Source organism: Acartia tonsa, chromosome 1, assembly GCF_053477335.1.
Source record: "Acartia tonsa isolate MP-2025a chromosome 1, ASM5347733v1, whole genome shotgun sequence".
In the NCBI taxonomy this organism is placed as follows: Eukaryota; Metazoa; Arthropoda; class Copepoda; order Calanoida; family Acartiidae; genus Acartia; species Acartia tonsa.
Window position 1 is genome coordinate 43,993 of NC_137260.1, and position 19,377 is coordinate 63,369.

Here is a 19,377-nt window from a genome sequence, read left to right on the forward strand (position 1 = left end):
GGCCTATCCAAAAAATCTTAAAACTTGGGAAAATTCATTATATAAGGATGATTTTATCGCTAATAACCTATCCTCTAAGTCCAAAGATAAAGCCTATACTCCCTGTTTACGCAAATGTGTCAAAACTTCCCCCCCCCCTTAATGCATAAATCCCTTAAAAAAATATTATTTTATCATAATCAATCTTTAAAAGAGGAAAAAGTGCTAAAAAACCTTTTTTTTGTTGCTTTGTTTTGGATTTGCATAATATGTTTGTTCACCAGTATTACCCCCAAATGCTGTTTTTGAGATCTTGTGCTTTATTGGCGCTGATTAATCAAAAAATAACAGTGGAATTTTGTAACCAAAAGAGGCATCTACATTTCATATTTATTGTAAAATCATCCTAAATGAATAATAAAGCTGCTATTTTGAAAATTCAGATTTGCATAATATGTTTGTTCGGGGTTTAGAAATATAAACATTTAATTGTCATAGGATACAAATGTTAATTTTAAGAGACAGGATTAATGCCAACTGCTCAGTTCAAATCAAACTCTAAATCTTTAATTTTCTGTGAATAATTTTGTTGTTTTAAAACATAATGACAATCATTAATTTAATTGTTTCCGTGTGAATAGAATATTTATCAAATGTAAATATATTATTTTCAGATAAATATTTATAATATATAAAAATGCACCAAGTATAGATAGCAATGTTATAAATAAAACAAGTTTCCTACCAATATTGTTTCTAAATGCACAGGTTATTTATTTATATTTATACTTAAGGCTCCATTTTATTCTCTAAGGGGTCCAACTTAACAGAATTTACATGGCTGGTTCTAGAAATATGATTTCTCCTCGAGAAACAGCGCCGCTGGTACGTCCAGCGATGACACTTTCTCCTTGTTCTTGTTCACGATTGTTCATTGTTAAAAAGTTCTATGAGATTTAGAAATTTAAATCATAGACAATTAAACCCTTTATTCAAGTCTTGGTGTATCTATGGCCCCCCCCCCCCCCCCTCCTCTTAAACCATTTAGTCTAATGCTCCCTTTCGAGCAGCAAAGTAAGGGGGAATGGACTTAAAAGCCATATAGCACAAAAGACCTAATCCTACAAAAGGCTTAAATTGAATATAGAATAAATTCAAGGATTACAGTATCCATAAATTGGGAGGCCCTAACCCTGCTACTTAACATTACCTAACCTAACTTAACATGTAAGTAGGATATATTAGGTCTTTATTTATTATTTTTTTTTCATGAAGATAAAAAATAATTTTCCGCCGGAATAAATTTCTGATTAGTAGGAGGAGTCCGCGTTGAGCATCATTATTAAGTAATTGGGCGGAGATTTGGTTTAGCTTTATTTTTTATAAAACAAGAATAAACTATTGTTTATGTTTTAGGTTGATAATAGAATCAATGTCAGTCAGCAACTAACATTCACAGTGAACAGAGAGAAATCCACAGAGGAAGTTTGATTGTGGAATAAACTCATGAAAGGTACTTTAATTTCTTTTATTAAGTTTTAATTGCAAAGCAAATCTACAATATTGTTGTCTGTTGGTTTGTACGTAAAGACTACGTTACATTTGTCCTGTTTGAGCCACTACCTTTCACAAATCTTATATGATGTCGTTTCTACAACCAGCAAAATACAGCTAGATGTTTTTTTAATCAAAATGTTAAAATTTATGCCAAAAAATACAGTCAAATAACTGCCATAAATACATCTAACACTAGCATTTATACATTCATAATTTTACATATGTTTCTGGCCAATTTTATATCTAAACAGACGGACATTTGGAATTATAGAGTAGCTCCATGCAAAACTGAATAATCAAAAATAATTTGAAGCCAGAATCTTTATACATTTTTAAATAACATAACAACCTTTTAACAAAAATAATTGATTAAAAGTGGGAGGAGTCCGCCTTGAGTATCATATTTAAGCAAATGGGCGGAGATTTTGTGCGGGTTTTATTTTAATAAAATAAGAGTTAAATATTGTTTATATTTTAGGTTAATAATTGAATCATTGTCAGTCAGCAACTAACTTACACAGTGAACAGAGAGAAATCCATTATACAGCTCTATTTTATATTATAAGGTATTTTTATATTATTTATGCCTTATGGCATTTCTCCAGACTCATTCTCTTATGCTATTCAATGCTTATGTTTAAAAGTGAAGCTCTTCTATAATTATGGTCTGTCTGTTTTTATAAATGTTGTCATCCTTGTATACTAATTTCTTTCTACAATTTTTAAAAGCGAACCTTTTTTACATTTGTTTGTATATAACATAACACTAGCTCTTATCGTAAATCGTCTATGGAAGTTGTCATCCTTGTTTCAGTTTATACCTGAATGTTGTGTTTATTTGAAAATAATGGAAAAACTATATTCTATGTTTTTGTTAATAAAAATAATATTTCAGGAGATTGACAGAGAGGACATACCATCATGAATACCTGTGATATTTGCAACAAGAATTTTACACGGAGAGATAGCTTGGTTGTTCATATGAGGGTTCATACGGGAGAGAAGCCATTCTCATGTGATCAATGTAAAAATACCTTTTCTCAAAAAATTCATTTGACCTATCACAAAAGATCCCATACTGGTGAGAAGCCATACTCATGTGATCAATGTGCAAAGACCTTTCCAAATAGTGGTAACTTGACTGTACACAAAAGGAGCCATACAGGTGAGAAACCATTCTCATGTGATCAATGTGAAAAAACTTTCTCTGATAAAAGTGCTTTGATTCAACACAAAAGGATCCATACTGGTGAGAAACCTTTCTCATGTGATGAATGTGAAAAGACATTCAATCAAGGTGGTCAACTGACTCGACACAAAAGAACCCATACTGGTGAGAAACCTTTCTCATGTGATCAATGTGAAAAGGCATTTTCTCAAACTAGCCATTTGACTCAGCACAAAAGGGCCCATACGGGTGAGAAGCCATACTCTTGTGATCAATGTGAAAAGACATTTTCTCGAATTAGTAACTTGGCTGTCCATAAAAGGATCCATACTGGTGAGAAACCTTTCTCATGTGATCAATGTGAAAAGGCATTTTCTCAAACTAGCCATTTGACTCAGCACAAAAGGGCCCATACGCGTGAGAAGCCATACTCTTGTGATCAATGTGAAAAGACATTTTCTCAAATTAGTAACTTGGCTGTCCATAAAAGGATCCATATTGGTGAGAAACCATACTCATATAAACTTTGTGACAAAGATTATCCTTCTAGTTCTTTGTTATCAAGACATTATAAATCCCCTGGACATTTAAAAATGATGAAAAGCTGTAATAATAAAGTTCCAACTTCTGTATCTATTAGTTTCATTAAATGTGAAGAAGTTGATGTTAAAGAAGAAATTAAAGAAGAAGAAATATTTGATGATGAATCTCTCTCTATCCAGATGATAGCTGACAATATTGGAGAATATATTAAATATGAAATAGAAGATCCTCTTTCTTGTCAACATAATTATGATGAAGATAGAATTGATGATATTGATATTGTTCATCATAAAATAGAAATATAAACATTTAATTGTCATAGGATACAAATACTTATATCATGTTATTTTTCATGGCCTCAATTAATTTTTGTACATACTTTTACATTATTTTGTTTGTGTAAATAAAATTATCTGTCCAATGTAAATATTTTATTTTCAGAATATTATCTAACAAGAAAATGAACAAAGTATATATATCAATGATGAAGAGGTTTTTGATATGACTACTTAGGTCCAAACACTAAGAAACTATGGCTACACACACACACACACACATGAAGAGGTTTTCAATTCAAATTAAGAATTAAAGGTTTTTGTTTTTATAAGCGTATATACTCTACTACTGGGTTCTATCCGTCAAACCTGTTTTCTTATACAAAATGCACATAAGCCCTGTGAAAAATCTACCTAGCCCGCGGGGGTTAGCTTCAGGTAAGTCTTATTCCAATTTTAACTCTGAATTTGAGTTTCTTGACCTTAAAAACTTATATTTTGATACATAACAAGGTATATATTGGAAAATAATGCATTTAACCCCTGCGGGCCCCCTGGGGCTAGCTTTAGATTAGTCTTATGCTAATTCTAGCTCTGAATTTGAGTTACTGACCTAAAAAACTTATGATTTGATGTATCACAACATATATATTGGATAAAATGCACTTAACCCCTGCCACCCACCTAACCCGCTGGGGTCGGTCCCCGACTTGCTGGATCATATTAAATAAAGTCCTCATTAATAGACACAGTTTATTCAAGAAAAAAACCTGTAAAAATATAAGTAAGTTTATAGGTTAGGTTAGGTAAATGCTCTTAAGCCCTGCAGAAAACCAACCTAGCCCGAGGGGGTTAGCTTCAGGTTAGTCTAATGCTAATTTTCGCTCAGAATTTGAATTTCTTGACCTAAAAAACCTATATTTTGATATATAACAAGATATATATTGGAAAAAATGCACTTAACCCCTGCGGGCCACTAACCTAGCCCGCTGGGGCTAGCTTCAGATTAGTGTAATGCTTATTTTAGCTCTGAATTTGAGTTCCTTGACCTAAAAAACCTATAATTTTATGTATCACAACATATATATTGGGAAGAATGCACTTAACCCCTTCGGGCCACCCACCTAGCCCCCTGGGGTCGGTCCAAGACTTGCTGAGTCATCTTAAATAATGTCCATATGAATAAACACAGTGTATTTAAGTTAAAACCCTAAGAAAAAACAATTGAAGGTAAGTTTCCACATCAAAATAGACCAAAAAAAGCCTAAAAACTCCATTTCCGCAGGGTTTTTCTTACCTAACCTAACCTTAAAAGAAATTTTTTTGGATTTTTTTTGCCATTTAGATGTAATACCTATAGGACTAGGCTTATATACCAAGTTTGAAGGGTCTTGCTAAATATTCAGACCATTTTGCTCACGGTTTATGAATAGATGTCATTACGAACCCCCCCCCCCCCCCCCTTTTAGAGGTAATTGGGGAAACTAATTTCGCTACTCTCGCTGAAATAGTCGAATTGGCCTGGAAGCATTTGAGACCATGTTATTCTTTTTTAATTTTTATCTTTCGGGTGGATTTTTTTTGCTGGCACAAGCGGCAGTCAGGCGGCTTCCTTTTTTTGTTTCAATTTCTTTATTGACCCATAAAAAAGACTTTGTTCCAACATTTAGTAATGAAGGAGAATCACTGAATTTAATGATTCCAAATGATGAAAAAATAAGAGCGACGTAAGCAAAGCCTTTTAGGTAGAGCTGAGGGGGGGGGGAGGGGTTTTACAGAATTATTTACAACATTTGGTAGAACTTATCTAACAAATATACCGATCTATAATATGATAATAATTGCCGCCAGAATTTATTTATTATAATCCCCCTTCACTGAAACATTTCCTAGCTCAGCATCTAATCATAAGTAGGAGGAGTCTGTGTTGAGCATCATATTTAAGTAAATTGGCGGAGATTTAGTTTCGCATTATTTCTATAAAACGAGAGCTTACTATTGTTTATTTTTTAGGTTGATAATAGAATCAATGTCAGTTAGCAATTAACATTCACAGTGAACAGAGAGAAATCTGCAGAGGAATTTTGATTGTGGAATAAACTCATGAAAGGTACTTTAATTTCTTTTATTAAGTTTTAATTGCAAAACAAATCTACAATATTGTTGTCCGTTGGTTTGTACGTACAGACTACGTTACATTTGTCCTGTTTGAGCCACTACCTTTCACAAATCTTATATGATGTCGTTTCTACAACCAGCAAAATACAGCTAGATGTTTTTTTTGTCAAAATGTTAAAATGTATTTCAAAAAATACAAATATGCTTAAAGTAACTGCCATAAATACATCTAACACTATCATTTATACATTCATAATTTTACATATGTTTCTTGCCAATTTTATATCTAAACAGACGGACATTTGGAATTATAGAGTAGCTTCATGAATACTGAATGATTAAAAATAATTAAAATAAATTGAAAACTTTTGAAGAAAAAAAACAAATGGTCTCAAATGATTCCAAATTGCATAATTCGGCGAGAAATGCAATAAAAAATGGCGGTGAACGGCGAGAGCGGTGGCCCACCGCCGTTTTTTTAAAGATACCAAAAAGATTTTACCCAATTATCTCTAAAACTAAGGGAGTAGCACCCAAAATAAAATTGCTGGTATGTCATGTTACGAGTCACCCCCGGGCCCCCCCCCCCCCCCCGGACCCCTGACAATGATACAATTATCAGCCTAATTATTCGCCGTAAAATCCCTAAAGTTCTTTATATTTTCAATAGTTTTATACATTTTGTGTTTCTTTGAAAATATCATTTTAACAATATTTTGTATTTTTTATTCATAAAAATAATTTCAGGAGATTGAGAGAGGATATAGCAGTATGAATACATGTGATATTTGTAACAAGAATTTTAAATCTATATCTCACTTGGTTGTTCATATGTGGGTTCATACGAGAGAGAAGCCATTCTCATGTGATCAATGTCGAAAGTGTTTCTCAGATAAAAGTACTATGACTAGACACAAAAGAGTTCATACAGGCGAGAAGCCATACTCATGTGATCAATGTGAAAAGTCATTTTCTGATAGTAGTGCTTTGACATATCACAAAATCATCCATACAGGCGAGAAGCCATACTCATGTGATCAATGTAAAAAAGATTTCTTCGGAATAGTGAATTGACTGTCCATAAAAGAGTACATACTGGCGAGAAACCATACTCATGTGATCAATGTGAAAAGACATTTTCTCGTAATGAAAGTTTGACTGTCCATAAAAGAGTTCATACAGACAAACATTATATTTCTAGTTCAGCCCTTTCAAAACATAATAAATCCCCTGGACATTTAGAAATGATGAAAACCTGTAATAATAAAGTTCCAACTTCTGTATCTATTAGTTTCATTAAAAGTGAAGAAGTTGATGTTAAAGAAGAAGAAATATTTGATGAAGATCCCTTCTCTATCCATATGAGAGCTGACAATATTGAAGAAAATATTAAACAAGAAATAGAAGATCCTCTTTCTTGTCAACAGAATTATGATGGAGATAGAATTGATACTATTGATATTGTTCATCATAAAATATAAACCTTTAATTGTCATTCGATACAAATGTTTATTTAGAGAGACAGGATTAATGCTAATTGCTTAATTTAAATAAAAATCTACAGTAACACTCACAATTACTTCTCTAAAATCAATTTTAAAGACAAAATCACAATTCTTTACAAAAAAAAAATTATTTGTAAAAATGTGTAAATAGGTACCTAGTATACTTTCTTTGCTTTATTGTTTAAACATAAATCTATGTTGCTCTAACCTTGTACATATTATACATACCAAATTTACCCTTACTTAAGTTTTGAGGAATAAAAATAAATTTAAATTGTAAAAAGTAATTCTATTTCAACTAAATTGTGTAGATACTATTTCTGTTTAGACATTTTTCTATCCTTTTGTGCAACAGTTTATTAACCTTTTTTAATTTTTATTATTTCTTATTTTTTTATGTTCAATTATTTAGTTCTTTTGATTAAAATTGTGTAAAATTATTATGTTTATTTTCAGACTGAATATAAAATGAAATAAGACGCAATATCATAAAACTGAATCCAACAGAAACATAAAAGGAAAAACAAAATTAGAGTAAGTTTTAGCATAGCAAATGAAAGTAAGTAAATATCTGTCTGCCCATATAAAGAAATTCACTTACCACTGAAATGATTTAGTTCTCCTTTTAAGGAATCTCTATTTAAGTCTAGGTGGTTTTTTTTTGTTGGAGTATAGTACAAACTTATAATGGGAAAATTTGCCGTTTATTTTTTCTTTCATCCAAAATGAAAATGATTTCTTTCAATATGCCTAATCAAGTTCAGAACTCCACTCCCCCCCCCCCCCCCCCAAATCTATATTGCGGGGTAGTCTTTTGTGTGTTTGTGTTTTACTTTAGGTTAGGTTATATTGGGAACTGGGTAGCAGGATACAAGAAAAAAAACTCAATATCTCGTATATTCTATAAAAAAAAAATAGGAGGAGTGGTTCTTATGCTTGCTTGACAAGAATTAATTTAATTGGTTGATCTTCCCCCACTCACTCAATCAAAGATATAATAATAGAGATTTAATAATTTCCTTCTACTCAAGAATTGCATTGAATAAATAATTATCTCAGGTGCAAGAATAAATAAGAATTCATTATGAACAAGTGTCATATTTGCGGCAAGGAATTCTCTAAAAAAGTTTAATTTGGCAGAACATATGAGAATACATACAGGAAAGAAGCCTTACTCTTGTGATACATGTGATAAGGCTTTTTCAACAAATGGTCAGTTAACTGTTCATAAGAGGATCCATACAGGAGTAAAACCATTCTCTTGTGATGCATGTGATAAGACTTTTTTACAACAAAGTCATTTAACTGAACATTCATACAGGATTCATGCAGGAGAGAAACAATACTCTTGTGATACATGTGACAAAGCTTTTCATACAAATAGTGAGTAAACTAAACATATAAAAATTCATACAGGAGAGAAGCTATTCTATTGTGAGTTATGTCAGAAATCTTATATTTGCACTTCAAGCCTGACTAGGCATAAAAAAAAACAGCTGAACATTTCAAGAAGTTAGAATATACTAAAAATACAGTTCCACTTTCAGCTTCTACCAGTTTTGTTGATTGTGGTGAATCTGATATAAAACTAGAAATAAAAGAAGAAACTCTTGATGAGGATCCTCTCTCTAATAACATGGAGGCTGAGATTTTTGAAGATTACGTATAAATAGAACTTTGATAAAGATTAAAAAAAAACATTATTTACATTGTGAAATTTAAGAATAAAAGTTTAGAATTTTCCATGGGATATTTAATAATGATTAGTTAATTTATGAACTTCAAAATAATTTATATACATACATTTTCTAATATTTTCCTTTTTTAAAAAGCAAAACTTTTAATGCTTTCAATGTTCAAAAACAATTACCTATTGAAATTGTGTTATTCTTAAATAAACCCCAAACAAACATATTATGCGAATCTGAATTTTCAAAATAGCAGCGTTATTATTCATTTAGGATGATTTTACAATAAATATGAAATGTAGATGCCTCCTTTGGTTACAAAATTCCACTGTTATTTTTTATTAATCTGCACCAATAAAGCACAAGATCTCAAAAATAGCATTTGGGGGTTAGGTTATATTGCTAGAGAGCCGAGCACTATTAAGGCTAGTTACCTTAAGAGGCTATTTTTTGTCCAAGTTCCATGATAATCCTTATACCAAGGTCAATATTCTGTTAAGACAACATTCGGATCTACTGCAGTTCATGGTAAAATATTGCTGGTAACGAGTGCTTCCTGTTTCCTGGCAATATTAGAAGCTTCCTGGATCTAGCATAACAAAAAATATTGCTGGAGCTACCAATGTTTAACTTTCCTGGTTGCTGGCAATTTATGCATATTCCTGGCCACTGGCATGTTTGAAATATTCCTGTTAAAAAGCAATATTTCCCTTTTTAATTCCCATTTCCCTTTTAATGCACTTACCCCACAATTAGAGGTTTATAAGATTCACTCTACTCGAAGTGGCTTTTTGGCATGTTTGTCTGATTTGGGAGGGAGGGTAGTGGTGTTTCTATGTACTAATTGTGGGAGTTAGGATAAGGTATAAATTTTGCTCCGTTCTACAATAATTTATAGTAAATTAAAAACCGTAAACTGATCAAATACAAATAATGAATTAGAGAGAGGTGTGTGGTGAGACAAGACAAATATGATAAACAAATATTCCGTATTTCTGATATTTATCTACAGTTAATAATACAACGTATACGTAGGCATAAAAAGTAACAATATAAAAGTAGTGAGGAAAAACTTTAAGGGTAATAGGTCCTGGGAAGGTTTTTAACTATTTTAGTTGATTTGGAAGTCTAAAAAGGGGAGTCAATAGAATTATTTGAAATAAAAATCTCCCGCCATAATCTAATTACCTTCATGGTTTCACTTAAATCAATATCTACCAATATATGAATTATGAGGAGTGAAGCTTTTCTTATCATGGTCTGTATGTCACAGTTACGCCACTAGAATTGTTGGTGTTATCCTATTAAATTTTTTTTTCAGTTTAGTTGTTACCGAGATCTTAAGGGACAGACAGACAGATGGACAGACAGACGGACAGACATCAAGCTACTTTGTATTATAGATATAAAAGTATTATTACAAATATATATATCCTGGTTTATCAATGTTTTATTATTTGCTCATTATCAAACTTATGTTGCTTGTAAAATAACAATTATATTTATTTTCAGATATATAATGAAATAAAACTGAAGATCATAAAACTGCAGCCAGTAATAAATCTCCAATAGATTTAATTTAAGCAACAAAGTAAGTTAGTTTTTAATATGTACAGGGGTAATTTTGTTCATAACAAAACAAGGCAAAAACATTTTTTGAAAACATTATTTTTATCATAAGTTTATATATATTGCTAAGATACTATGTTATGTATAAGGTATTTTGTGTGTGACATGTATATTGTACAAAGATGGGTGTTTCCACGTGACTAGAGAGAGAGAGAGTGCAGATAGAGGGATATAGAGTACATCTAATAATTATTCCTACATAGTAACTGATGTACAGAATAATTTCTATTTAACTTTCAAATTAAATATTGTTTAGTTTAGGTGTAAGAACAAAAAGAAACCATCATGAACAAGTGTCATATCTGTAGCAAGGAATTCTCTAAAAAGAGCAATTTAACAGTACATATGACAATTCATACACGTGAAAAACCATTTAAATGTGATACATGTGATAAGGCTGTCCGGACAAGTTATGAGTTGACTGTCCATAAGAGAAACCACTCAGGAGAGAAGCCATACTCTTGTGATAATAATAATAATAATAATGTTTATTTGGTGCTGCCAGGTACCCCCTAGCTTAGGAGATAGCACATACAATACTCTAAATTGCTGCTATCTATTGACAATTTAGAGTTTACATTATGATGTTTAGTCTCATACAAAAATAATATAATATATACTAAGTTTAATTATTAACTAAATATAAATTGGTGGAATAAAAGGAATTTTTTTTAGGATATGCACCAGGAGCTACAGGAGTACTATCTTGACCAAAATGGGGATAGTGTATTTGATTCCTGGAGCCCCTTTTTAAGGAGGACGAAAAGAAAAAAAGAATATAAAACAAATTAATTGTAAAAAGGGAAACTTTAATTTAGTTAAATTGAGTTGTGAGGATGGTAAAAAAAAGAAAAACACAAATAAACATTTATATTATGTAAGAGAAATCAGTAAATAATAAGAAAGATGGAGAAAAAAAAATAGATGAAGGAATTTAGAGAAAAGTAAAACAAAATAAATCAAATATAAAAAATAATAAGATGGATCATTGTTGTATATAAGTTTAATACCATATTTTAAGTTTTAAAATATCATTGAAGATTAATAAGTAGAGATTTTATTTAAAAAGAATTTTATTTAAAAAGAAAGGAGGAAGAATAAAAAACATAAAAAGGAAAAAAAAGCAATACTTCAAGCCTATGTCATTGTATTATTTTTCAAAAAAACAGAAAATTTCTCAATTCAATTCAAAATAATATCTTTTTATAGAATGCCACTTTGACTTTTGCCCTATATTCAACCCTCCCCTCCCCACCAAAAAAAACAACACTCCCCTCCCCGCCAAAAAAGACAACCCCCCCCCCCTCCTTAAAAAAATCACCAGGTTTTTTATGAAATCAATTTTTAAGATCTATTTATGCACTCAGAACAGTTTTCTCTATTACAAATAAAATTAAGTTTTTCCAATAAAAAATCTTTAAGTTTCATACAAAATTGTTTTCTTGACATAACTGTGCTAAAAGTATACATAACCTCGTCATTATTATTATCATTTTCAGGATTAGGATTAGTATTAGGAATAATGATTTCATTCCATAACTTTGGTAGATCAGAGTAAGGGAATTTTTTAAAAGATTCAAGTCTAACAAATGGAACATTGTACTGTTGATTATTTCTAAGAACTCTTGTTGTTCTTGTGCTATTTCTAATCCGTAAGTTATCAAAAGAACATGGAAGCCTATGATTAACGTAATCAAACATAAATTGTAATTTAGAATAGACAATTTGTTTAGTTACAGGAAGAATTTCTAAATTTTTAAATAAGATTGTAGTATGTGCATTATATTTTGAGTTGGTAATTATTCTCAGTGCTTTTTTTTGCTGTTTTACAATTTTATCAAGAGTTGATGCTGCTGCACTTCCCCAAATTGGGGCACAATATGTAAGATGACTATGGACAAGTGAGTTGTATAGAGTTTGCAATGCTTTTCTGCCAATAATATGTTTTGCAGCATTTATAGCAAATAATGAGCGTGAAATCTTTTTATTTATCATATCAATATGATATTTAAAGTTTAATTTAGGATCTAGAAAAACACCTAGAAATTTAATTGCAGGAGTTTCACTCCTTGAGTTGACATATGAAAGTTTGTGTACCAAATTTGGATCATTTTGGTTATCATTATTGTGATCAAGATTAATACTAATGCTATCAAAGTCAATTGTTGATTCATCTTTTGTAAATATCATAAATTTAGTTTTTGATGGATGTAGGCTTAACTCATTAGTTCTAAACCAATAAGTTATTTTTCTTAATTCAATATTTAGAATATTAATAATATCACGAAGGTTTTTACCCGAAATTAAAAAACTGGTATCATCAGCAAAAAGTAATGTAAATAGAGTAGTACATTTAGCTAAGTCATTGATATAGATTAGAAATAGTAAGGGTCCTAAAATAGATCCTTGAGGTACACCTTTGTTAATATATTTCATATCAGACTTTTCATTGTTGATGTAAACAAATTGTTGTCTATTTGCTAAGTAATTTTTAAACCAAGTCAATTCTGTACCATTGATTCCAAGCTTAGAAAGTTTGTCCAGCAAGATTCTATGAGAACAGCAATCAAAAGCCTTTTGTAAATCACAAAAGACTCCAACTGTTTACTTTTTATCATTACTATTCTTTACAATTTCATTTATTAGATGAAAAATGGGCTGTATGGTTGACTTTTTTTTCTGAAAGCCATATTGATGTTTGTAAATAAGGTTATTTTCATCAAGATATGCAGTAAGTTTATTTGCAACTATTTTTTCAAGGATTTTTGAGAAGATTGGCAGAAGACTTATTGGTCTATAATTAGACATGTTACTTAATAGATCAGATTCTTTTGTTTTAAGTTTGAAAATTGGCAAAACTTTGGCTATTTTGAGCTCATTTGGAATGTTGCCTGACTGTAAGGATAAATTTATAATGTGAGTGAGAGGAATAGCAATATTTTCAATGATTTTTTTCATAAGTTTATTAGAAACACCTAGCATGTCTTGGCTTGATTTAGACTCTAGACCATTTACAATTGTTACTATATCTTTAGGCTGAATATGAGAGAATGAAAAAATGGAGTCAGATGCAGTGGTATAATAAGTGCAGTCTCTATCGGATGGATTTATTTTAGATGTAATATCATCTGCAATGGTTGTAAAAAATTCATTAAATTTGTTAGAAATATCTTTTCCCTCCTTATAGTAAACCCCATCACTAAAAATTTCAGTTATGACTGAACTTTTGTCATTGTGTTTCCTTATTGCTTCCCTTAATATTGACCATGTTTTTCTCAAATCATTCCTATTTTCTTCAAAAGATTTTTGAAAATACAATTTTTTCCCTGTTTTAATTGCTTTGTTATAGCATTTTCTATATTCATTGTATTTAGAAATGTTTTCTTGAGTTGGTTCTCTAAGTTTAATGTCATATAACTCAAATTTTGTCTTTCTAGATGTGAAAAGACTTTTGCACAACAAAGTAATTTAGTTCTCCATAAAAGGATCCATACAGGAGAGAAGCCATACTCTTGTGATAAATTTTGAAATTTTGAAATTTTTGAAAATACAATTTTTTCCCTGTTTTAATTGCTTTGTTATAGCATTTTCTATATTCATTGTATTTAGAAATGTTTTCTTGAGTTGGTTCTCTAAGTTTAATGTCATATAACTCAAATTTTGTCTTTCTAGATGTGAAAAGACTTTTGCACAACAAAGTAGTTTAAATCTTCATAAAAGGATTCATACAGGGGAAAAGCAATTTAAATGTGATTTATGTGAAAAGACTTTCTCACAACAAACTAATTTATATAGACATGAGAGGATCCATAAAGGAGAGAAACCATACTCTTGTGAAATATGCAAGAAATTATTTACCAAAAGTTCAGACCTATCAAGACATGAAAAATCAGCTAGACATCTCAAGCAGTTAGAATCTGTTAAAAACTTAGTTCCACCTTCTACTTCTACCAGTTTTGTTGATAGTTGTGAAGCTAATATAAAACTAGAAATAAAAGAAGAAGAAATTCTTAATGAGGATCCTCTGTCTATAAACATGAAGGCTGAGGATATTGAAGAAAATACAAAACAGGAAATAGAAGAAGAAATTCAGAATAAAGATTCTCTTTCTTGTGAACAGAATTTGCATCCAGAACAAAAGTTAAGCAACAAGATAAAAGCAGAGAAGAATGGAGAAGAAAATCTTCATGAGGATCCTATCCTTGTAAAAATGGAGGCTGAGAGTGTTGAAGTAATCATAAATGAGGAAATAAAAGAGGAAGAAGGAAGAATTGAGAGTGAAGAATTTGTTTAAGTAGATATAAATGAAAAAAATGTTTGATAGATAAATAAAACTCTATTGCGAATTTGTTGTAAATGTCTTTTAAAAAGTGCTTAAGGGGGGGGGCACATCTGACACTTTAGCGTAAACAGGGAGCATAGGCTTTGTCTTAGGAGTGAGAGGATAGGTTATTTGGGAAAAAAGTTTAGTTTTGGGGTGTATTTTCCTTATATTTAAAAAAAAATTTGATAGGTCTCCAGGTTCAGGTGCTGCAGGCTGGAAGGTCACTTCTGGACAGGTATAAATGAAAAAAAAATTTAGTTTTAAGAGTTAGAGATCAACTTATTAAACCAAATATGCATCTTTTGGGATGTTATGAGCATATATGAAGAAAAAATAAATGTTTATTTATGTTTGTATTTAAGATTTGATAATATGTGTAAATAATATTGATTCTTCAAAAATGATTTTAAAGAAAAATCAAAATTTTGTGAAAAAAATGTTATTTGTAAAAATGTGTAAATAGGTAGTATCTTATATATTTTGTTTGCTTTATTGTTTAAACATAAACTTGTGTCGTCCTAACATTTCAGGGCTACCTTGTACATACCCAATTTACCCTAACCTAGTTTGAGGAATACTTTTTGATATAATATTGTAAAAAAATTTTATATTTCAACTAAATTGTGTAGATACTGTTTCTGTTTATACATTTTTTCTCTCCTTCTCTTGAATGCAAAAATATGTATACCTTTTTTAATTCAAATATATCTACTTATGAAATAATAATTTTATCTATATTTAGACAAAAAATAAAATGAAAAAATAGTTGAAACTGAAGTTAACATAAAGAGAAACAAACCACGAATAGTCTCAGTTCAGAAAATGAATGTAAGTTAGGTAGTTTTAGCATGTACAAGTATAAAGGGGGAGGTAGGTTGTGCTAAAATTCCGTAAAAGTGTGAGTTTTAAGGCTTAAAACCAGTAGTAGAATGATAATATTCACTAAATATTTTTCACTAATATTTTTGTCTATAGTTCTTTTCAATAAGGAATACACATATTTTGTGAATATAATATTAAATAAAACAACACACCATATCTGGAATACTTTTACTTACATATTGATGGACACACCCTACATATTGTGTAGTTATAGTTACTAAATAAGATATGGATCTATACGGGAGAGTTTTTATAGAGTACATCTAGAATACTTTTACCTACATAGTGACGGACAAGCCCTACATATAGAGTAGCTATACTAAATAAGATATAGATGCAAGGAGAGATATTTTTATAAGTACATATATAATAATTTTACCTAGGCACTTAGTGACAGTATTTAAGCAGGACACACCCTACATATAGAGTAGCTATACTAAAAAAGATATGAATTCTCATAGAGTACTTTTACTTACTCCAGAGCCCACGCCCCCCCCCCCCCCCGGCCCCCCCTCATCCTAGTGATGACAACCAGGACCGGAAACAGACTACGAGCAGCCAACACAACAACAACCTACTCATTGACAGACGTACAGACGGACTCACTTTAATTTTAGAGTAGCTATTACAATATAATCAGTTTTATAAAAAGGATTAAAATTATTATTATTAATTCTACACAGGTATTACATTAAATATTATTTATTTCAGGTGCAAGAACAATTAAGAATCCATGAACAAGTGTCATATCTGTAGCAAGGAATTTTCTTTAAAGAGTAATTTGACAAGACATATGGGAATTCATACAGGTGAGAGGCCATTCAAATGTGATTCTTGCGGAAAGACTTTCTCACAACAAAGTGTATTAGCTCGTCACAAGACGATCCATACAGGAGAGAAGCCATTCAAATGTAATTTTTGTGAGAGGGCATTTTCGCACAATAGTGATTTAACAAAGCACAAGAGGATTCATACAGGTGAGAGCCATACTTTTGTGGTACATGTGAAAAAGCTTTTCGCACAAGTAGTGAATTAACTGTCCACAAGAGGACCCATACAGGAGAGAAACTATATTATTGTGAATTCTGCCAGAAATATTATTCCTCTAGCTCAGAACTGTCAAAACATAATAAATCTGCTGGACATCTCAAGAAGTTAGAATCTACTAAAAATACAGTTCTACCTTCTACTTCTACTCTTGATGAGGATCCTATCTTTATGGAGGCTGAGAGTGTGGAAGTAATTATAAAAGAGGAAATAAAAGAAGAAGGAATTGAGAGTGAAGAATTTGTTTAAGCAGACAAACATAAAAATGTTTGATAAATGAATCAACCTAAATTGAAAATCGTTGTAAAAAAATGTCTTTTAAAAAGTTTTCAAAAATTATGTTTATTTATGTTTGTATTTAAGATTTGATAATATGTGTAAATAATATTGCTTCTTCAAATCATAATTTTTTTGAAAAAATGTTAATTGTAAAAATGTGTTACCTTACAGGCCTACCTTGTACATACTCAAATTATCCTAACCTAAGTTTGAGGAATAATAATTCATATAATATTGTAAAAATTAATTATGTTTCAAATGTTTCTGTTTATACATTTTTTTCTGTCCTTCTCTTTTATGCAAAAATACCTTCTTTAATTCAATTATATCTACTTATGAAATAATAATTTTATCTATTTTCAGACAAAAATAAAATAAAATAGATTTGAAACTGAAGTCAACATAAAGAGAAACAAACCACGCATAGTCTCAGTTCATAAAATTAAAGTAAGTTAGATTTTAACATGTACAAAGATAGTTTTGTCCATAGCATTAAATAGAACAGCATATTTGGAATAATTTCACCTACGGACCCTATACATGAGTATCTATACTAAATAATTTTTTTAGAGTACATCTGAAATACGTTTACCTCCATGGTGACAGACACACCCAACATATACTTATAAGATATGGACGTAAGGAGAGATATTTTCATTGAGCAAATATGGAATACTTTTACCTACATAGTGACGGACACACCCTACATATAGAGATACTATTTTGCTATACTAAATAAGATATGGATGTAAGGAGATAGAATTTAAAAGTGACAGCCGTACAAGAATACCTTGATTATAAGATTATAAGGGCTTAAAATTATCTTATTTACTTCTGCAATATTATTACATTAAATATTATTTATTCCAGGTGCAAGAACAATTAATAATGAACAAGTGTCATATCTGCTACAAGGAAATCTCTACAAAGGATAATTTAACAGTACATATGAGAATCCATACAGGAGAGAAGCCATACTCATGTGATACATGTGGAAAAGCTTTCCGAACCAAAATTGTATTAATTCGTCATAATAGGATTCATACAGGTGAAAAGCCATATTCCTGTGATACATGTGAAAAGGCTTTCAGACAACCAAGTGAATTAACTGTCCATAAGAGGATCCATACAGGGGAGAAGCCATACTCTTGTGATACATGTGAAAAGTCTTTTGCACAACTAAATAATTTAAATCTTCATAAGAGAACCCACACTGAAAGACCTTATTCTTGTAAAATCTGTAAAAAAGCTTTTGGTACAAATAGTGATCTAACTGTACACATGAGAATCCATATTGGTGAAAGGCCTTACTCTTGTGAAATCTGTAAAAATGCCTTCCGCACAAATAGTGAGTTAATTGTCCATAAGAGGTTCCATACAGGAGAAAAGCCATACTTATGTGAATTATGCCAGATATCTTTTTACTTTAGTTCAGACCTGTCAAGACATGAAAAATCAGCTGGACATCTCAAAGAGTGTGAATCAACTAAAAACACAGTTACACCTTCCAATTCTACCAGTTTTGTTGATTGTGGTGAAGCTGATATCAAACTAGAGATAAAAGAAGAAGAAAATCTTGATGAGGATCCTCTCTCTATCAACATGAAGGCTGAGAATGTTAAAGAAACTATAAAACAGGAAATAGAAGGAGAAGATACTCAGGATAAAGATTCTAGTGATATCATATCATAAAACATTAAATTGAAATATTATGAACAATTAATTTTTTTCATGTGAAATACCAAATTTTGTAAATATTGTATTATTTTCAATGTAAATATTAAAATGAGGGGATGGGAGTTTCGCCACTTTCGCTTACTCCGTCACTATCAGGCTTGATATTAATATTAGACTTTAGGTTATTTGGGATAACGTAGAACATAAAATTGAATTATGATGAATAATTGGTTTTCTTGAATGAATTACCCAATTTGTAAATATTGTATTATTTTTAATCTAAATATTATGGGAGGAGGGGGGGGGGGGAGGGGTGCCTCTTTCACTTACTCCATCATTATTAGACTTGATATTAAAGTTAGACTATAGGTTATTTTGGATAAAACTAACTTTTATTTTAGGTTATATTGTCTAATATTAATACCTAGTCTAATAATCACCCAGTAAGTGAAAGTGGCAACCCCCCCCCCCTCTCCCAACACTTACTTTATCTATATGAATTCTGTATATATTATTTTTTACTTTTGCTGGATATTTGAAATTATTTGGTTAAAAATATTTTTTTTTTATTTTGCAAATCAAAATCTTTTTTTGTAGCTTTTGATTTTTTTCAGATAATGGAAAACAATGAAATGAAAGTAGAATTCTTGCAGCCTTTATTTGAATAAATAGCTAAGATAAATCAGGTAAATGTGATTACTTTCAT

The 19,377-nt window shown here is 30.6% G+C and overlaps 2 protein-coding genes and 1 long non-coding RNA gene across 3 annotated transcripts; all 3 read left to right on the plus strand.

Moving 5' to 3' along the window:
* The first annotated feature begins 650 nt into the window (after positions 1-650).
* On the plus strand, positions 651-14,756 carry LOC145318507 (uncharacterized). Its single transcript, XM_080159841.1, has 6 exons — positions 651-747; positions 1,396-1,492; positions 2,015-2,102; positions 2,432-3,549; positions 13,498-13,547; positions 14,135-14,756. Exons 4-6 carry the CDS (start codon positions 2,458-2,460, stop codon positions 14,754-14,756), a joined length of 1,764 nt encoding a protein of 587 aa, XP_080015967.1. The 5' UTR covers positions 651-747; positions 1,396-1,492; positions 2,015-2,102; positions 2,432-2,457.
* Positions 3,687-7,227, plus strand: LOC145325433 (uncharacterized). Its single transcript, XR_013881490.1, has 4 exons — positions 3,687-3,739; positions 3,812-3,838; positions 5,536-5,632; positions 6,388-7,227. It is a non-coding gene; the product is annotated as an uncharacterized LOC145325433 (long non-coding RNA).
* A 2,599-nt stretch (positions 14,757-17,355) lies between the features above and the next one.
* Positions 17,356-18,916, plus strand: LOC145325292 (uncharacterized). Its single transcript, XM_080168268.1, has 2 exons — positions 17,356-17,441; positions 17,865-18,916. Exon 2 carries the CDS (start codon positions 17,883-17,885, stop codon positions 18,684-18,686), a length of 804 nt encoding a protein of 267 aa, XP_080024394.1. The 5' UTR covers positions 17,356-17,441; positions 17,865-17,882; the 3' UTR covers positions 18,687-18,916.
* Positions 18,917-19,377: the final 461 nt, after the last annotated feature.